Genomic DNA, 20552 nt, shown 5'->3' with positions numbered 1-20552 from the left:
GCTGAGCAGCATGTGGCAGAGGGTTGTTCGGGTAAGACAGAGGTCCCTAGACTGTGTGGGAAGAGGAATTTATATTTCCTCAGCCCCTACTGTATGCCAGAACCCTGGAATGAGACACAATTTCATACCCTAGAAGATCTCATTCCAATTGCGATAAAATGTTAGAAGGAAAATGCCAGTGTAGCCAGAGCATATAATAGGAGGTCTGAGCCAGGCATGGGGGGAAGGGGCAGGCAGGGCAGGGAAGGTCTCTCTGAGGAAGTGACAGGCAAGCTGAGACTTGAAGGATGAATGGGAATTAGCCCATGGGTAAGCAGGGAGAGGTAGGGAGAGGATGTTCCAGGTGGAGGGAAAAGCATGTGCCAAGGTCCCAAGGCAAGATGGTGCTTCTCACCTTGAAAGAGGGAGAGAGTGTCACCAGACAAAGAAAGAGAACTGGCAGGACCCAGGTCCCTCAGGGTGTATGAAGATTTTCAGCTAAAAAAAAAAAAGGAAACAATTTCCAGCCAGTTTAAGTTCATCCACCCAGACATCCCTGAGCCACCAGGGCATTCCCAAATGTTTGTTATTTAAAGCCATTAAGTTTGGGGGTAATTTGTTATGTGGCAGTAGGTAACTAATACAGGTCTTTATTCTAAAAGCAACTGGAGGGGCACCTGGGTGGCTCAGTCGGCCAAGCATCTGCCTTTGGCTCAGGTCATGATCCTGGGGTCCTGGGATCTCAGCCCCACAAGCTAGGGCTCCTGGCTCAACAGGGACTGTGCTTCTCCCTCTCCCTCTGCCTGCCACTCCCCCCTGCTTGTGTTCTCCTCTGTCTCTCTGTCGCTCACTCAAAAGAATGAATAAAATCCTTAAAATTTAAAAAAAAACACAAAAAAACAGGAAGCTGTTGAAAGGTTTTAAAGAAACAGGACAATGACATGATGAATTCGCTGACACGTAAACAGGTGACTATTATGGCCTGGAAGCCAACAGAGCATAGTGGAGACACAAAGGAGGGAGGAGTCATTTCTACTGGGAGGAATTTATTAGAGGCCTTTTATTTATAAAGAGTTAAAAAAAGAAAAGAAATTAGCTTAAGAAAAAATATTTGGATCAAATTAATGAAATGTTCAAAGTAGTAATTTCTGCCTTCGGGCATGGCTAAATCAAGGCATGCTCCATCTCTCGGTCCTCTTGTTTCCTGTGTTGGCCTCATTCATAAGGAGGCTCTCTCAAGCACCACTAGGTTTCCATATTCATGCTTCAGTAACCTCTGAGAGTGTTAGTTTCCCATTAGTTCCAGTAAAAGACCCAGACTGGCTCTCATTAGCCCTGTGTGGGTCACATGCTCATCCCTGACCCAATAATAATAGCCTGGGGATGGAATATTCTCATCAGCCAAGTCCAGGGACACATGCCCACCACAGGAACCAGGGAGAAGTTGGCTCCACCCAAATCCCGGTGGACTGGGAGTAGGGGAAGGCCAGAACCTCAAAGAAAATAGAGAGTTGTTTTCAGAGAAAGGAAAAGTGTTCAGATGTCTAGTTCAAGGTGGTCCAGAAGGTTCTCAGAGAAGAGGGAACACTTAAGAGGAGTCCAGAAAGCTGAATGGCAGTTGTCTGGTGCAATGGTTGGAGGGAATGGAAGAGGGGAGGCAGGACCAAGGAAGGACACTCGCAGCAGTAAGGACAGCAGGTACATGGGCTCCAGCACAGTATCAGGAGGGCTCACCCGGAGCTCAGGACAATGGTTACCCAGAACACCTATCTCTGCAGAGAGGGGAGGGGGGACAGCGGAGACCATTCTCGAAGGGTCCCCAGTGCCAGAGGAGGTGGGGATACCAGAAGGAGGGAGAGAAAGAGTAGCTAAAGCTGAGGAGAGCATTGGTTAAATCTGTGTTTTATTTTTATTTTTTTTAAATATTTTATTTATTTATTTGACAGAGAGAGATCACAAGTAGACAGAGAGGCAGGCAGAGAGAGAGGAGGAAGCAGGCTCCCCGCTGAGCAGAGAGCCCAATGCGGGACTCAATCCCAGGACCCCGAGATCATGACCTGAGCCGAAGGCAGCGGCTTAACCCACTGAGCCACCCAGGCACCCTATTTTTATTTTTTTAAATTGAAAGAGAGAGACAGAGGTAGCAAGAGAAAGAAAAAGTGGGGAGGAGAGAGAGAAGCAGGCTCTCTGCAGATCAGGGAGCCTGATGCGGGGCTCCATCCCCGGACCCTGGGATCATGACCTGAGCCAAAGGCAGACACTTCAGCCCCTAAATCTATGTGTTTTTTTTTTGTTTTTTTTTTTTTAAAGATTTTATTTATTTATTTGACAGAGAGAAATCACAAGTAGGCAGAGAGGCAGGCAGAGAGAGAGAGAGGGAAGCAGGCTCCCCGCTGAGCAGAGAGCCCGATGCGGGACTCGATCCCAGGACTCTGAGATCACGACCTGAGCCGAAGGCAGCGGCTTAACCCACTGAGCCACCCAGGCGCCCCTAAATCTATGTTTTGAAGAAGTCATTTTGGTGGGGCCCCTGGCTGGCTCAGTCAGGGGAGCATGCAAATCTTGATCTGGAGGAATGGTGAGTTTGAGTCCCACACTGAGGGTAGAGTTTACTTAAAAAAATAATAATAATAAAGAAGTCATCTGGGCACTGAAGAGAAGATTGATGATACAGAGACTATGAGGCCCTTCAGTCCCCCTTCTTTCTAGCAGAACTTCCCGACCTCCATTCCAGTTAGGGGTGGCAATGTATCACAGTCTCACAGAGATAAAAATCTCAGAATATCTCAGAGATAAAATCCAAAGCTGCTGGATAGAGATTCCACTCTTTGTGGCTTCTCTCTTCCTCCCGCCTGAGCACAAATGTGATGGTAGGAGCTGAAGCCATCATTTTGTAAGCATTAGGGGAAAGTATAGAGAACTAAAGGGACCTCAACCCTGATTTCAAACCCACCTTCACCCATTCCCAGACTCAGGAGACCTGGGACTAATGAAGGATGAATTAACCTGTTTCATTAAAGCCCTTGGCATTTTAGGTTTTCTGGTTTTGGTGCCCAGACAAAATCCTATATGACCCAGGTAGGAATGAGGCAAGGTAGAGAAGTGTGAGGGCCTCTCTGAGGCTTCTTTCCTGATTCTGACTACCAGCCCTGGATCACTTCCTGCCCAGTACTGCCACCTCACAGCTGCCCTGGCCCCTATCTCCTCCAAAAATATATGCATGCCAAGCCCCAGGAGGTGTGAGGCTTGTAGGCCCAAGCCTCAAGAGAGCTGAGTCTTGCTAGATTGACAACCTATTCCTCTGAAAACTTCCCCAAGACATGGGTCCACGGTGTCTGGGACCAGTGAACGAGAGGGCCAGAGTGCAGCTAAGACTCTGGGGAAAACCAGGACTATCCCAAAGAGAGCCTCGGATTACTCCTAGCCCATCTGTTATATCTGGCTTCATCCTCTCCCAGGCTGCCCACCTCCTCCCCAGGCTCCCTGCCTCCACCACGAAGCCCTGGCAGCCTACAGGAGTCACAGTCCCTGTGAGGAGTCACAGTCCCTCCTTCTTGGTCACAAAAGTGTGTTACTCATGTATTTGGGTAGGTCCTACCTAGACCCATAGCTACTATTATTAATATTGGCTGCTTGTTCCTGAGCATGGGCTATGTGCCAGGCATTGGCCCTGGACTCAATACATCATTACGCTGAGTCCTCACAGAAAAGCTATTATTCCCATTTTACAGAAAATGAAACTGAGGCTTAACATTAAGTGACTTGTCGAAGGTCCCAAGTGTTCTGGATTCAAACCTTTATCTGTTTGGCTCTAACACCCAACCTTTCACCACTCACTGGCTCTCAGCCTCACCTCCATGTTGACAAGCCAAGCCAGACCTCCCTGGAGTCTGTGAGAGAAGCCAGGGTGAAAAGGGGTTAGAAAAAATGAAGAAGTAGTAACAATTGTCAAGTCTGAGTAGCAAGTATATGATTTTACCTTGTGCTTTTTATATATATTTTTTAAAACTTTCTCAAAATAAAAATAATTTTCAAGGAAAGAAGACAAGAAAGCACAGGACTGGCTCAGAGGCCAGGGCTTGGACCAGGCCTGGGCTGGAATGGGGCCTGGGCAGGGGCTCAGGGCAGCCCTTCTGCACAAGAGCCCCAGTGTTCCCTGGGCCCGGCTGCCATCCAAGAGCAACATGGTCGGCACCAGGCAACGTCTGCCCCCTCCCCCAAACTCTGCTCTCAGGCAGGTGGGGGGCAGGGCCTGGCCTCAGGAGTCCCTCCTGGCCCAGCCTTGCACTTCAGGAGCCCAGAATCTGCAAACCTCTGCCTAGGGCCTGGTACTTCATAGGGGCCCTATCAGTACCAGCCAAATGGACAAGGAGAGCCGTGCCCAGCCCCAGCCACCTCCCACACTCACCCTCAGGTGAGTCTTTATCTTCCTGGGCTGAAGTTAAGGATGGGGACAGAAAGCAAGCTGATGCAGTCGCATCAAAAATCCCAACTTTGGGGGTGCCTGGGTGGCTCAGTGGGTTAAAGCCTCTGCCTTCAGCTCAGGCCCTGTTCCCAGGGTCCTGGGATTGAGTCCCCCCATTGGGGTCTCTGCTCAGCAGGGGGCCTGCTCCCCACCCTCGACCCTGCCCCGACTTTGCCTGCCTCTCTACCTACTTGTGATTTCTCTGTCAAATAAATAAAATCTTGGGGCACCTGGGTGGCTCAGTGGGTTAAGCCGCTGCCTTCAGCTCAGGTCATGATCTCAGTGTCCTGGGATCGAGTCCCACATCAGGCTCTCTGCTCAGCAGGGAGCCTGCTTCCCTCTCTCTCTCTCTGCCTGCCTCTTTGCCTGCTTGTGATCTGTTTCTGTCAAATAAATAAAATCTTTAAAAAAATAATAATAAAAAAATAAATAAATAAAATCTTATAAAAAAAATTTAAAAAATAAAAGCCCAACTCTGTGGAGAGTCATCCTGAGCTTTCCCTCTTTGTCCCAGGAGATCAGGATTCAAGGCTCAAAGCTGTTGTTCACTTGCTATGTGACTTTATTTGTTTACTCTTTTTTTTTTTTTTAAGATTTTATTTATTTATTTGACAGACAGAGATCACAAGTAGGCAGAGAGGCAGGCAGAGAGAGAGGAGGAAGCAGGCTTCCTGCTGAGCAGAGAGCCCGATGCAGGCTCGATCCCAGGACCCTGGGATCACGACCCGAGCCGAAGGCAGAGGCTTAACCCACTGAGCCACCTAGGCACCCCTGTTTACTCTTTTTTAATTGTCTTTTTCTTTCTTTCTTTTTTTTTTTTTTAAGATTTTATTTATTTATTTGACAGCAAAAGAGGGAACACAAGGAAGGGGAGTGGGAGAGGGAAAAGCAGGCTTTCCACTGAGCAGGGAGCCTGATGCAGGACTCAATCCCAAGACCCTGGGATCAGGGCCTGAACCCAAGGCAGATGCTTAACGACTGAGCCACCCAGGCGCCCCTTATTTTTTTTTTACTTTTTTTTAAATTAAGCTCTGTGTCCAATGTGGGGCTTGAACTCATGACCCTGAGATCAAGAGTTACATGTTCTACTAACTAAGCCAGCCAATCGCCCTGCCAAATGACCTTAGACAAGTCATTCCATCCGCCTGAGCTTCTGTTTCCTTATCTGCAAAATGGAGCTAAGGATTCTAACCCCGTTTGGTTTGTGGGCAGGATCAAAGGATATAATGCATATATAACCTTCTGTCCTCCATGGAGAAAGAAGCAGGAAGTGAAGTGGTGTCTTAGCTAACTTAGCATTTCACTTGGCAGACAGTGGGAGCTCAGCCAAGGCGAGAACTTCCTCCCCACTTCCTGTTCCGCTGAAACCTAGTCCCAGCTCTTAACTCATTCACTTCCTCCAACAGCCCTGGGGAAAAGAAAGCAGGAGTGTGTCCATTTCCTGAATAGAGAAACTGAGGCAGAGGCAGAGGCAGACCAAAGGCAAGATCTTAGGATGGCAGGCTCCTGAGCTTTTAGGCGTGTGTGTGTGTGTGTGTGTGTGTGTGTGTGAAAGAGAGAGAGAGAGAGGCTGTATTTGAAAGTTTTGAAAGGAAGACTGCAAATGTAACTGGTGGAAGATTGTTACCAAGAGAGTGAGGCCATGATGGGGAGACAAACTCCCAGACTCCCTCAGCATGTCTTCCTGTGGGCTCTGTTTACTTAACCATCTCTCCCCACTACAGTGTCAGCAGCTCCTTGAAGGGGAGGGGCCGGGTCGGAGGCCTGCTTCCCCCAACCCCCTCCCCTGCCCTGCCCAGCGATTTGGAACAGCGCAGACCATGTCATGAACCTTTAACTGACACCTGGCAACTGAATGTGTGTATGAATGAATGACGTGAAAGAGCATCAGATGCCGCAGAGGGTCAGTGTGAGCGGTCACCGAACGTGGGCTGGGAGGCGGACAAGGGTCGTGCAGACCTGGGGGGTGGGAGGTATAGGTTGCCAGTCTGAGGGACATGCGCATCTCAGGAAGCAGGGAGCTTGCTCAGCCCGGGCTATGAAAACCTCTCCTTTGCCTTAGGCTCAGGTAAGCCTGAGAAGTGCCTGGAAGTTGAATGAAAGCTGTGTGGGGTCCAGCTCCTGCTGACAGCTCACCCCACCCCCCAACAACCACATTCACTAAGGGGAGCCAGCAGAGGACCAGAGGTGGGGAACTGGATCTCTCCAGGAGTCTGGGAGGTCTGGTGAGGCCCCTCTGGGCAGCAGGCTTCCATTCGCTGGGCTCCGGCAGTGCCAGGAGAGTCAACCTTTCCAGGTGTTCCAGCAAGGAAGGAGCCTGAACCAGAGGAATCAGAACAAGCTGGTTTTTTAAAGATAGTCAATTACTTTCTGATTTGTCTTTGGGAAGAGACGATTATTTTGTTTGAAAAGGAAAAAAAATCACTTTACTGGGCTTTTTAGTTATGCAAAGGAAAAACCTTCGTCCTTCAGGCAGTCGGGGAGGAGAGAGCTCGATTCCTCCGCATAACAATGGGAAAGGAAGCTGCTTGCCTTAGGGCAGAGTGTCCACCATCAGGAGCGCCACGGGGAGAGGAGTCTAAGACCCAACCAAGGTGTTCCCTTTCTCCTCAAGAAGTCTCCTGAGGAACGGAGGGCTTAGAGTTCAGGTGAGGTTCAGGCAGAGGTCAAAGTTCAGCTGCCCTTCTAGTTCGGCCACAGTTTAGTTGCTCAAGGGGAAAGGTGCTTGCAAGTGAGGCGGACCTGAGCAAGGTGGGGCATAACTATTTGGGGGTACCTGCTGTGTGTCAGGCACTTGGGATACAATGTTGAAGTCTGTAGGCAGTTCCTGCCTTCTATTTACATAACTGTTTAGTTACAGTTCTGGAATGTTCCATGAAAATGAAGAAATAACGGGTCCTAGTCATAGTTAACATTACAAAGCAAGTGTCATATACCAAGGAGGCAGTGTTCTACAAGCTTACACATGTTTACTCTGCAAAAACTTCATGAGGAAAATGCTAGCATTATACTTACCTTACTGATGAGAAAATGAAAACTAGGTTAGAAAACTAACCTGCCAAGGTTACTCCAAGTGTGATGGCGTTGAGATTTGAGTCCTGAAATCTGTGCTCTGAGTCACTTCACTTCCTGCTTCTTTCTCCATGCTCACAGGACAGAAGGTATCTAAGAGGAGCCTGGCAGGTCCAGAGGGCTTCTCTGAGGAAGTGAGCGGACATCTAAGAATGAAATGGAACCAAGCAGACATGGAGGGCAAACTTCATTCCAGGAAGAGGGAACCATATGTACAAAGGCGCAGAGGTAGAGTGGGAGCAAGGAAAGAAATGAAGGATTTGTATGGAGATATGGACAGGGGCCAGGTTATGCCAAAAATCATTATGGGAAGCTAATGGAAAGTTTTAAAGGGGTAGTAGATACATTCAGATATGTATTTCTTTTCCTTTTATTTTTTAATTAACTTATTTATTTAGATTACATATATATTTTAAAAGATTTTATTTATTTATTTGACAGAGAGAGATCACAAGTAGGCAGAGAGGCAGGCAGAGGGAAAGAGAGGGAAGCAGGCTTCCTCCCTGCTGAGCAGAGAGCCTGATGCGGAACTCGATCCCAGGACCCTGAGATCATGACCTGAGCCGAAGGCAGTGGCTCAACTCACTGAGCCACCCAGGCGCCCCTAGATTATATTTTTAAGGGGCACCTGGGTGGCTCAGTTGGTTAAGTGCCTGACTTGGCTCAGGTCATAATCTCAGGGTTCCTGGATCCAGCCACCCTTGGGCTCCCTGCGCAGCAGGGAGTCTGCTTGCTCTTCTCCCTTTGTCCCTCTCCACTCAAATAAATAAAATCTCTTTTTTAAAAAGATTTTTTTAAAGGAGATTTTATTTACTTATTTAACAGAGAGAGAGAGATCACAAGTAGGCAGAGAGGCAGGCTGAGAGAAAGGGGGAAGCAGGCTCCCCGCTGAGCAGAGAGCCCCTTGCAGGGCTCCATCCCAGGACCCTGAGACCATGACCTGAGCCGAAGGCAGAGGCTTAAACCACTGAGCCACCCAGACGTCCTTTAAAAAAAAAATTTTAAGTAATCTCTACACCCAACGTGGGGTTCAAACTCACAACCCCAAAATGGGAGTCGCATGCTCCACCGACTGAGCCAGCTAGGCCTTGCCATATTTTGTATTTCAAATATCACACCAAAGGTTGTGCAGAGAATGAATGGGGATGTTTGGTGGCAGAGGGGATCTCCTAGCCACTGTATGGTGTTTGCACATAAGACAGAGTAGCCAGGTTGGGCTAAGGTCTGTTGAGGTTCGCCCATCAGAACTGCTGGGTGTGGGCGCCTGGGTGGCTCAGTGGGTTAAGCCGCTGCCTTCGGCTCAGGTCATGATCTCAGGGTCCTGGGATCGAGTCCCGCATCGGGCTCTCTGCTCTGCAGGGAGCCTGCTTCCTCCTCTCTCTCTCTCTGCCTGCCTCTCTGCCTACTTGTAATCTCTGTCAAATAAATAAACAAAATCTTTAAAAAAAAAAAAAAAAAAGAACTGCTGGGTGTTGTACCTTAAAAAGGGTGAAGAGCAGAGGACAAGTCACTAGAACTTGGAAGCCTGGTCTGGGAGCGGCAAAAGAGACGGAGTCTGACGGGGTGTGTAGCAGGCTGGGGCGGGGCCCGGGATTGGGCTGGCCCAGTGGGCCACTCGGCTCCGGCTCCGTTGGGTTTCGGGACTGGTCTCCAAGTGGGCGGGATGCTGTGCTACACACCGCGTCCTGGTTGTCTAGATAGAGCTAGCTCAGGAGGGGCCGGGCTGGAGGTGGGCGGGGCGCTGGGTTTTACCCCCGCCCAGCCGCTGTCAGGATAGAGCTGGTCCAGGAGGGGCGGGGCGCGAGGTGGGCGGGGCGCTGGGCCTCCAGCGGCCAAGCCGCTGTCGCGGATGCATTCCTGGCTCTCTGGCCGGGGGCGGAGGAGCGCCCCGGCTGAGTCTGCGGTCCCCGCTGGTTGCGGGTGTCAGGACTGGCCGGAGCTGGGAGCGGGGCGGCGGAGGACCCAGGTGAGCCGGGACCTTGTGCCTGGAGCGGGACCGCGGAGGCTCGAGGTGAGCCGGGAGCCCTTGCGGGCCCAGGGTGCGCTCCCCACCGCCAGAGGGCGAGCGGCAGCGGGGCTCAGAGAGCTGCCCCCTCCCAGCACTGGAGACCTGGGCGTCCTCTCGGAAGGGGGGGTGGAGGAGACGGTAAATCAGTAACCCACAGCGCACACAGGGCCTTTTGTCCCGCTCCGTCCAAAGAGCACCCTGGCCATGGAGCTGGTTACTCATTGCCCACCCGAGCGGGGGCGGGCCGGCTGTCTCTGCAGCACCTCTTCAGGACCTGCCGACTCGCATCTCCCGCCAGGGTGACCGGGTAGGGGTGGAGGGAGGAGAGCGCCTGGTCCCTCTGCTGGACCGTCTGCGCGCCCCGAGTAGAGATGAGGAAGCTGAGGATCCGAAAGGTGCAGTCATTTGCTCCAGGTTCTCCCAGCTCTTGAATGCGGGAGGCTGGAAGAGAATCCAGGACTGTCTGATGCCAGAGTCAGGCCGCTCAGCCCCTGAGCAAGGCGGTGGGTCGGTCTGTCTGTGGCTGGGTGTGATCCGACAATGAAGGGTCCTGAGGTTACAAGGTCAGGGCAGCCTAGGAATGGGAATAAAATCCCTAGGCTTCCTGTCCCCTCTCCCAGCTGGAGCTTTGGACCCAGAGGGCTGCTCTGCAGGTTGGGGGGATTCTGTGGAGGAGGGCCATGGAAACGGGGGGTGGGTGCAAGGACAGTGGCATCTGGTTAAGGTGGAGAAGAGAAATGGGGGGCGCCTGGGTGGCTCAGTGGGTTAAGCCACTGCCTTCGGCTCAGGTCATGATCTCAGGGTCCTGGGATCGAGTCCCACATCAGGCTTTCTGCTCGGCAGAGAGCCTGCTTCCTCCTCCTCTCTCTCTTTCTCTCTCTCTCTTTCTGCCTGCCTCTCTGCCTACTTGTGATCTTTCTCTGTCAAATAAATAAATTTTTTTAAAAGAATTTGTTTATTTATTTGACAGAGAGAAGTCACAAGTAGGCAGAGAGGCAGGCAGAGAGAGGAGGGAAGCAGGCTCCCCACTGAGCAGAGACCCCCCCCCCATGTGGGGCTCAATCCCAGGACCCTGAGATCATGACCTGAGCCAAAGGCAGAGGCTTCAACCCACTGAGCCACCCAGGCGCCCCAAATAAATAAATTCTTAAAAGAGAGAGAGAGAGAGAAATGGGGACACAGAGGTATGGATATGCAAGAGAGAAGACATGCCCAGTTTTGAAAGCCAATGGCTTTAGTGCGGAAGAGGCTGAAGGAGCAGACTGTGCAACCAAAGATACTGACAAGGACAAGGGCAAGGAGGGAGGCCCAGAATGCTGGATAAACTGTGGATTGGATCCTGCTGGATATGGGCAGCCATTAAGGGCTTGAGAACTGGGGGATATAGGGTGGTGACATGGCAGATACTTGTAATTTCTAAAGCCCTGCTGGAGAGTGGAGGCCGGAGTGTCAAGGGAGATATTTGCAAAGGCCCAAGCTGGAGATGACCATGGCCTGAGTTGGGTCCAAGCAAAGGAGGTGAGATGGACAGGAGAAGGATTGAGGAGGCAAATGGGACTGGAAGTGGGCGAGGAGGGGGGGATGGTGAAGGCGGATGGGAAGAAATGATGCCCAAGCTGCAGAAGCAACCCAGGGAAGGAGCAGTTGGAAGGAGGAGATGATAGCTTTGGCTAGGACAAGCTGAGTGCCCCCTGCCTTGGAGCCAGATCTGGAAGGGGGGCAGTGGCTGAAGAGAGAGTGCAGTGAGCTTCCTGGGCAAGGTAGATTCAGAGACATCAGTGCCTCCTGACTTACGGAGCCCCAGGTAGTAGCCAGTAGTCCCCTGGGACTGCATTGGTCACCTCTTCCCTGCCCCAGCTGGGGCTGTTATGAGAGTTCCTTTTGGAAGATGGAGACATCCTTGGTGGCATATGGATAGGGTGGGTGTGTACCTCATATCTGACAGGAACACCAGAATGGGAGGTAATTGGCCAAGGGCAGACCCAGGGTGACTATCACGAAGGGGTGGGGGGAGGAGGGAAGAACATGCCAACATTCTGTGTTTTCAGCCCCTATATGGTCTCTTTTATCCTCCAATCAGTCTTCCGAGGACAGCACCCCAAGAGGGACAGGGACTTGTAAGTTGGTAAGAGTCAGAATTCGAACTGGGCTTTGTTGGACACAGAGCCCGTGTTGCCTCAAAGGGAGCTGTGAGGACACAAAAAGCAGATGTATTCCCAGCATGCCATTCTGGTTCAGAATGAGGAAGAACTTTTGATCGCCATGGAATGTGCTGCTGTGTTAGGAGTGAGTGCTCTGCCACTGAAGGTATTCAAAGCTGGCCATGAAAATGTCAGCAGTGCTAGAAGTGTGGGTCAGATCAGATAACATCCAGATGCTAAAGTTTGGCCTTGTATTAGATTTCTTTTCTTTTTTTCCGGTTCTTCAGCAATAAATTCATTTATTCAGCAAAAAATAAATTATGTGTGCTGAGAGCGAGCAGAAGATATGTCTCCATTCTCTGCTTTCCTCCGAGAAAAGAATCCCCAAACTGCCCTTTCTGTGAACTTGTGCCAGGGTCTCAGCAGGACCGGAGGGAAGCAGGAAGCCTGGCCCTGCCCCCCTGCACAACCTACTATGAAGAAGCTTTGGGCTCTGGCCACAGCAGAGCCACTTCCAGTGTCTGCCCGATCTCTGCCGCACTGCTCTGTGTGGTGAGGATGGGGGGGACAAGTCTTCTGACCACTTCCGGTCTCAGTTTCTTCGTCTGCAGAACAGGGGAATAGCACCCCCAAAGGTGCCTGCATAGCAGGAGTTCTTCTCCCTCCTTTGCAGGAAGGCAGTTGGTGTTAAGCCCAGCCTGGGTCCTTGTGAGCGGCAGGAAGGATATGTGGCTGCTGTTGGCCCTCTTGGGGGTCCTGGTGGAGGTGCCTGGGGCTCCCACTTTGTCCCTTGAAGCCTCTGAGGAAATGCAGCTAGGTATGGCCTTTAAGGTGGGAGAAGGGGGCAGGGGTGGGTACCTGGAGGGGGGCTACTAGCTGAGCAAAGCTGGGAAGGACCTGGCCCAGTCCCTGAGTAGGTGACAGCAGGGCAGGACTCAACCATTAAGACTCAGTGTCTGGCTCCCAGCAAGCATCCACCTATCTCTATGTCCACAAGAGAGGAATGGCCTTGCAGGGTAAGGGTCCTGAGCTGGGCTGCAGAGCTGGTGGTGAGCCCCTTGCCGTGTGTGTGTGTGTGTGTGTGTGTGTGTGTGTGTGTGTGCGCGCGCGCGCGCGCACGCATGCATGCGTGTGTGTTCCGTGCACTGGGTGTGTGGTTTGGGAGTCCCAGCAGCATGTGTGGTGTATGCACTGTGGATGTGCTGTGCCGCTGTGTGTGTGCTGGTGAGGTGTGGCACCTCTAGCATGTGGGGTGTGTGTGTGTGTGTGTGTGTGGCAATGGCATGTCCAGTCCAGCATGTGTGCTATGCACCGTGTGTGTGATGTGCACCAGAGGCATGGCAGTGGCGTTATGTAGTGTCGGTAGCATGTGATGACAGGTGTCTATGTTGAGGAGCAGTGGGGTTCCAGCATGTATCAAGGGATGCTGTGTCCCGCCTGTGCAGCATGTTCCCCATACACAGAGGGTTCCCTCAGCTGGGGCTCTGGGGGGCTCGCTGACCTCTGTCCTTGGCCCACAGAGCCCTGCCTGGTCCCTGGCCCCGAGCAGCAAGAGCAGGAGCTGACCGTGGCCCTCGGGCAGCCTGTGCGGCTATGCTGTGGGCGGGCTGAGCGTGGTGGCCACTGGTACAAGGAGGGCAGTCGCCTACCACCTGCTGGCCGGGTACGAGGCTGGAGGGGCCGCTTGGAGATCGCCAGTTTCCTACCGGAGGATGCTGGCTGCTACCTCTGCCTGGCACGAGGCTCCATGCTTGTCCTGCACAATGTTACCTTGGCTGTGGATGGTAAGGGGGTCTAGCAGGGGCTAAAGGGTGCCTGGGGAGAGAGACAGTCCCCATCCTAGACCTCAGACGGCTCTCTTTGTCCCTGGCATAGACTCCTTGACCTCCAGCAATGGCAGTGAGGACCCTAAGGCTCATGGGGGCCCCTTGAATGGGCACATTTACCCGCAGCAAGGTCAGTACGAGTCCTCAGGGACTCATTTCCCTCCCTCCCAGCTGGTCACTGAGAAGAAGGGACCTGTGTGGAAACAGGTGATTATCCTGGGGGCAGTAAGTCTGCCTTCCCCGTCCCTCCCAGCACCCTACTGGACACACCCTCAACGCATGGAGAAGAAACTGCACGCAGTGCCTGCTGGGAACACTGTGAAGTTCCGCTGTCCGGCGGCAGGCAACCCCATACCCACCATCCGCTGGCTTAAAGACGGACAGGATTTCCATGGGGAGCATCGCATTGGAGGCATTCGGGTGAGTCCCCAGGTTCCGAGACCATCTGCTCCACCATTTTCACTCTCCCATTGATCTGCTCCGGCCTAGAAGTCATTCCTTCTCCAGTGAGGAAGGCAGCTGCGGGCCCTAAGGAGCGGACGGGGACAGCTTCGATTCAAGTCCCCACTCCGCCACCCTCCTGCATGTGACTTAATCTCTCAGCCTCAGCTTTCCTTGTAAAGTGGGAAGGCTCACTGACTGGCAGGTAGGGCGTTTCAGCAACTAATTCTCCTAAGACCCTATGGGGTCGGCTCCAGGGTGCAGTGAGGAAGCTGGGACTCTGAGAGGGCAATCACTGGCTCCAGGTGGTACAACCAAGAAGAAGCCATGCTAAAACTCAGAGGCACAAACCAAAGGTTCAGATCCCTCTTGGCCTTGGCCTGGCCTCCCCAGGGCCTGGAGAACTTGAGAAGACCACTGTGGGCAGGATCTAGCCTCTTTGCGCCCTGGACCCCTGGGTGGGCACCAGTGAATGGCTGCTCACAGACGCTTCCTTCCCCCTTCACGCCCTGGACCCCTGGATGGGTACCGGTGAATGGCCACTCAGAGATGCTTCCCTGCCCCCAGCTGCGCCACCAGCACTGGAGCCTGGTGATGGAAAGCGTGGTGCCCTCGGACCGTGGCACATATACTTGCCTCGTGGAGAACCCAATGGGCAGCATCCGCTACAGCTATCTGCTGGATGTGCTGGGTGAGCGGACGGGCAGGCAAGGTGTTCTGGGGGTGGGAGCCCCGACACTGCCCTCGGCTAGCGCACAGTCTGGCCGGCAACATGGGCTCAAGCTGCCCTAGGTCAGAGGGAAGTTCAGGGGTGGGGGTGGTGGTCATATTCGCCTGGAAGAACGGGGGTCAGCTGAGCAGAAAAGGTGGGAAAGACATCCAGGCAGAAGGCCCAGGCTGAATAAAGGTTCTAGATGTAAGGAAAACATGCATTTGCGAAGAGGTGTATGCCTGGGGTGTGGCATTTAAGTGGGGAGCCATGTGTGGAGAGGTTTTGAATACTAGACTATGAATTGGTCCTTGACCACCAAAGGCAATAGGGAGCCATGGAAGGTTGCAGCAGTGTAAGCAGGGGGCAGACAAGGTCTGAGTTGCATATCAGGAAGTTCCCTCCCTTGAGCTGAGAGCAGGTGACCAGGGTGCTTCTGTGGATGCCACTGGTCAGGGTTGACCGCCTGGCCTGGCCCCCAGAGCGGTCCCCGCACCGGCCCATCCTGCATGCGGGGCTCCCTGCCAACACCACAGCTGTGGCAGGCAGCGACGTGGAGCTGCTGTGCAAGGTGTACAGTGACGCCCAGCCCCACATCCAGTGGCTGAAGCACATCGTCGTCAACGGCAGCAGTTTTGGCGCCGATGGTTTCCCCTACGTGCAAGTCCTGAAGGTCTGGCGCCCGCCAGCCCCTGAACCCTCCTGCTCTCCCATGGGGCGTGGGGGTACGGGCTTGGCCCCCCGCTTCATTCCTGGCCACAATATGGCCCCTGGCCCTGTTTTGACCCCTGAGTATGTCCGCCTCCCTGTCCCCAGACAGCAGACATCAATAGCTCAGAGGTGGAAGTCCTGTATCTTCGGAACGTGTCAGCTGAGGATGCGGGCGAATACACCTGTCTGGCGGGCAACTCCATCGGCCTCTCCTACCAGTCAGCCTGGCTCACGGTGCTGCCAGGTGAGCACTTGAGGGGGCCGGGAGGGGCTGCAGGAATCCTGCTCTGCCCCAGCAGCGGACTGTGTCCCTCGGCCTGTGGGGTTCGGGACATGGCATGAGGGTTTGTGTGTTCGATTCCGCGTGTCGCAGTGCTTCTGTGTGTGTCCCTGTGGGACTGCCATGTGTTCCCCTGGGTTAGGGGTGCGCAGGACAGGGTGTCACTGCAGCTTTCGTGGTGAGTGTCTCGGTGGGTGTTGGGAGCTGTGAGGTCTGAGTTAGAGGATGTGGAGCTGGCCATCCAACCACTGACTGCTCAGTTTTCTGTCTATGTATGTGTCTGTGGGCAGAGGAGGACCTCACATGGACAGCAGCGGCCCCTGAGGCCAGGTACACGGACATCATTCTCTACGTGTCAGGCTCTCTGGCTTTGGTTGTCCTCCTGCTGCTGGCCGGGCTGTATCGAGGGCAGGTACTCCTGAGCCGGCACCCCAGGCAGCCCGCCACTGTGCAGAAGCTGTCCCGCTTCCCTCTAGCCCGGCAGGTACCATGCTGTTCCCTACCCCCTACCGTGTCCCCCATAGCGAAGCTCTCGGCCTGCCCACCCGCCTCCCCAGCTCAGCTCCAGCAGGCTGACCGGGTCACCCACCTTCCAGTTCTCCCTGGAGTCGGGCTCTTCAGCCAAGTCCAGCTCCTCCTTGGTGCGGGGTGTCCGTCTCTCCTCCAGTGGCCCTCCCTTGCTCGCTGGCCTTGTGAGTCTAGACCTACCTCTCGACCCACTGTGGGAGTTCCCCCGGGACAGGTATGCAGCACAGAGGGAGGATGGGCATTCAGGCTCCAGGCAGGAAGGACGTTCTGTGGCTGAGGCCTCGGCCGTCTCATCTCCAGGCTGGTGCTCGGGAAGCCGCTGGGTGAGGGCTGCTTCGGGCAGGTGGTGCGTGCAGAGGCCTTCGGCATGGATCCTGCCCAGCCTGACCAAGCCAGCACGGTAGCCGTCAAGATGCTCAAGGGTGAGTGGTGGCCCCGAAGGACGTGCTGTGGCCTTGGGACCAACAGAAGAGGCTCATGGTGCTGCCAGTTGAGCACTGGTGGCCAGAAGGGCTGCAGTATCCCATCCTTGGGCCTGGGGCCCAACTCTGCTACCAACCTTGGCAAGCCGTTTCTGAACCTATTTGCTCACATGTTACCTGGGGGTAAACAGTAGTTCCTACCTCCCGGCCTGAGGTTCCTGGAGAATGCCTGGTATATAAAACCTTACCCACTGGGAGGATGATGACTACAAGGATTTGGGGTGACTAGGGGGTCAGACACCCCCACCTCAGCCCTAGCCCCACATCAGCCGTGGCCTCAAGTAACCTTGGCAGTCTCACAGGCTTCACCTCATTCCTCCCGAGTACCCCCAAACCACACCTTCAGCCTCCCTACCCTGGGCCCTTCCCATATCCGTCCTCTTGGTGTCCACCACTCCGGGAGAACAGCCCAAGCACCAGCCCCAAAGTCCACAGGAGATACCTGGGGACCTACCATCAGGGCCTCTCACTGCTACCCCCACCTCCTCCACAAGAGCAGCCCAAACCGCTGTTCTGCTCCCCCATCCCCTCTGCACAGCTGGGGCCACCTGGTACTTTCTGGGAGGCAGGGATTGAGAAATGTGCATTGTGAGGTCTGGCAGGGAGGGTTTGTCATTGGCCCAGGGCCACAGGTCAGCGCCTGCTCCTCAGCCTTCTCAAGAGAATCTGGAGCAGCTTCTTCCCAGCCTCCCCTAGCTGCACCCCACTGGCGGCTCTTTGAATTCCCAGGCCAGATGGTCTCTAGGCCCCAGTCTGACCTCAGGGCGCCAGCCTGCCTCCTGCCCCCAAGAGCTCTCACCACATTCAGGAACTAACGCCAAGCCTCCAGATAGAGCTTCCTTTTCAGAATTCTGTTTCCTGGTCCCACTCACAGACAGGCCCACCTTTTGTAGACCCTTGATCTTGGTGCTTCCCTGTAACTTCCGTGAGCGGTGGGTGGGGCATGATCCATTGTCCCATTGGAGACAAGACACTTCTGAGGTTCAGAGAAGTTAGGAGACTTTTTTAAGACCACACCGCTTAGCAGGGATTCAGGTCTGGGGATTCAGGTCCGGCAATCCAGGCCCTGTCCTAGCTCTGCCATGTCTGTCACCCTGGCTGTTCCCCACCCCCCGCAGACAATGCCTCCGACAAGGACTTGGCAGACCTGGTCTCTGAGATGGAGATGATGAAGCTGATCGGTCGGCACAAGAACATTATCAATCTGTTGGGCGTCTGTACTCAGGAAGGTGCGTTGGAATGGGGCTAAGGGCAGGGATGGGGGGTGTGGAGCTACAGCCTCCGCAGCCTCCCTGTCCCCCCACCGACAGGGCCTCTGTATGTGATTGTGGAGTGTGCCGCCAAGGGAAACCTGCGGGAGTTCCTGCGGGCCCGGCGGCCCCCAGGCCCTGATCTCAGCCCTGACAGTCCGAGGAGCAGTGAGGGGCCGCTCTCCTTCCCCGCCCTGGTTTCCTGCGCCTACCAGGTGGCCCGAGGCATGCAGTATCTAGAGTCGAGGAAGGTATGGGCGGTGGGCAGCACTCTGGACCATTCTCACTGCTCCATCTGTACACTTTCCTGCCCCCCAACACTGAATGTCCTCATCTTCTTCCTCTCGCCCCTTTTCCATTGCCCTGTCTAAATGTTCCCAAACCCTTCTGTACCCCCCATACTTATACATTTGACACTACTTGTCCCCATTCCTTCCTCTCACAGGCCCTAACTCACGGGGCAAGGGAAGAGGCCATGTGAGAGGGAGAGGGTGGACCCTGAAGGCAGCTTTAGTCTCCCCCTCTGAATATTGACCTCTTCGTCTATGAAACAAGTGGATAGTGCCTCCCCTAGGGTTACTGGAAAGTACAGTGTGCCCAGCATCCAGCCATGCGTCCTAATAAACCTAAGTCCCCTGCTCTACCCCCAGTGCATCCATCGGGACCTGGCTGCCCGGAACGTACTGGTGACAGAGGACAATGTGATGAAGATTGCTGACTTCGGGCTGGCCCGTGGCGTCCACCATATTGACTACTACAAGAAAACCAGCAATGTGAGGGAGGCAGGGCAGAGTTGGAAAGGGCGGGTGGAGGATACCAGGACCTGTGGGACTCGGTGTCATTGCCCCTACCTTTCCCATCCAGGGCCGCCTGCCTGTCAAGTGGATGGCACCTGAGGCCTTGTTTGATCGAGTCTATACACACCAGACTGATGTGTAAGTCCTGGTTTCAGGGCTCTGGAACATCTCCCGGCAGCTACTACCCTACCCCATAAAAAGGGCAAAGCAATTGCCCGAGGTCATAAAACCCTAGGATCTGAGTGCTGCCAGACTCCATGGTGGATCATGCCTGCGAGGTCCCCCATACCAGCCCTAGGACTAGGGAGCAAAGTTGTACCCTGCTGAGCCCTGGTTCTGCCTCTAGGTGGTCGTTTGGGATCCTGCTGTGGGAGATCTTCACCCTCGGGGGCTCCCCGTACCCTGGCATCCCTGTGGAGGAGCTGTTCTCACTGCTGCGGGAAGGGCATCGGATGGATCGGCCCCCGAACTGCCCCCCAGAGCTGTGAGGCCTCACCCTCCTCTCCCCCACTCTACAGTCCTTATCCTCTGCCTTGACCTTGGCCATAGGGCCCAGCCTCCTAATTCACTGTCACCATCCCCTCCTCAGCTGCAAGGGGAGGTCCTAGCCGAGTTTCCATGCCCTTCCCCTGAGTGGCCCTACTGACCCCCTCATCAAAGCCTGCCCCTAACTCAGACCTTCCGCCCCCTCCACCCCCTCGGCCAGGTATGGGCTGATGCGGGAGTGCTGGCACGCAGCACCTTCCCAGAGGCCGACTTTCAAGCAGTTGGTGGAGGCACTGGACAAGGTCCTGCTGGCCGTCTCCGAGGAGGTACTGCTCCCCTCTTGTCCCGTGAGCCCTCTCTGACCACTCCCCTCAGGCCCTCATCCCAGCTGAGCACTGAGACTGACCAGCACTGTTCCCTGTAGTACCTAGACCTCCGTCTGACCTTTGGACCCTACTCCCCAGCTGGTGGGGATGCCAGCAGCACCTGCTCCTCCAGCGACTCTGTCTTCTGCCACGACCCCCTACCCCTGGGGCCCAGTGCCTTTTCCTTCCCGGGGGGGCAGACATGAGTGGGCCCCAAGGCTGTGTAGTCAGACAGGCTGGCAGTCTCCAGTCCCAGCTTAGCTGCAGCCTGCCAGTGCTTGACCTTGGCCCCAGGCCCCTGCAGGCTACTGTCCCAGATCTCTAGTTCTGCTTTGGGGAGGTCCGTTCTTATTCCTGGGGTTCCTAGCTGAGGCTTTCTGCTCTGGCCTCAGATTCCCATACCAGACTTCAACCCCAGTCTTAAGGCCCTGCCCTTGCTTTATGGCCCCCGTGTTCTAATGGCCTGAGTGTTGGGGTTCCGCCTGGCCTCCTGGGCCTTAGCACTCAGTCCTTGATCCAGGGGTTTGGCTGGACCTAGCTGTAGAGCTGTCCTAAACCTCCTTGCTTCCTTGCACCAAGAGAGGTCTTGGACCTCTGAACCCCATTCCCCCCAGTCTCCCCTGCCTCCCCTTGCTGCTTGTCCCAGCATCTTGGTGGAAAGAACGCTGGTCCCTGTGCTCCTTGCTGAGCAGCTGGAAGCCTGCCAAAAACACAGAAGCAAATGGCCTTTTATAAATTATTTTTGAAATAAACCTCTGTGTTCCTGGTGTCTTCCCTGCAGCGGATGGAGGGGAAACAGGGTGGAGGGATTCCCCAAGCTGGGAGTTTTGTCTGATACAAATGGAGGGCTCTGTGCCAGGCCTTGGGTTCACATCTACGTTAGGGCGCCCCCAGAAACCTGTGTGCGCCTCTGTGTTGGTCTGTCTTGCCCGCACCATCTCATGTATGCAATGGTCTGAATGAGCGCTGATGGCGGAGGAGTCCACACGGCACTCTCCACCGGGTGAAACTC

General features: G+C 54.3%; 1 protein-coding gene across 2 annotated transcripts; it reads left to right on the top strand.

Annotated features, from left to right (window-relative positions):
- The first annotated feature begins 9350 nt into the window (after positions 1–9350).
- FGFR4 (fibroblast growth factor receptor 4) lies at positions 9351–20292 on the top strand. Of its 2 annotated transcripts, XM_044228796.1 has the most exons (18): positions 9351–9482; positions 12339–12482; positions 13186–13449; positions 13541–13621; positions 13745–13911; positions 14500–14623; positions 15124–15314; positions 15458–15596; positions 15923–16116; positions 16229–16374; positions 16461–16582; positions 17761–17871; positions 17953–18143; positions 18543–18665; positions 18757–18827; positions 19036–19173; positions 19396–19501; positions 19600–20292. In XM_044228796.1, the coding sequence occupies exons 2-18, from the start codon at positions 12392–12394 to the stop codon at positions 19744–19746; spliced, it is 2406 nt and encodes an 801-aa protein (XP_044084731.1). In that variant the 5' UTR covers positions 9351–9482; positions 12339–12391; the 3' UTR covers positions 19747–20292. The 2 variants fall into 2 exon arrangements, with proteins under 2 accessions (XP_044084731.1, XP_044084741.1); XM_044228806.1 differs by lacking the exons at positions 14500–14623; positions 15124–15314.
- The last annotated feature ends 260 nt before the right edge of the window (positions 20293–20552 follow it).

Source organism: Neovison vison, chromosome 1 (assembly GCF_020171115.1).
Source record: "Neovison vison isolate M4711 chromosome 1, ASM_NN_V1, whole genome shotgun sequence".
Classification (NCBI taxonomy): Eukaryota; Metazoa; Chordata; class Mammalia; order Carnivora; family Mustelidae; genus Neogale; species Neogale vison.
This window is presented reverse-complemented; position numbering and strand designations above follow the sequence as displayed.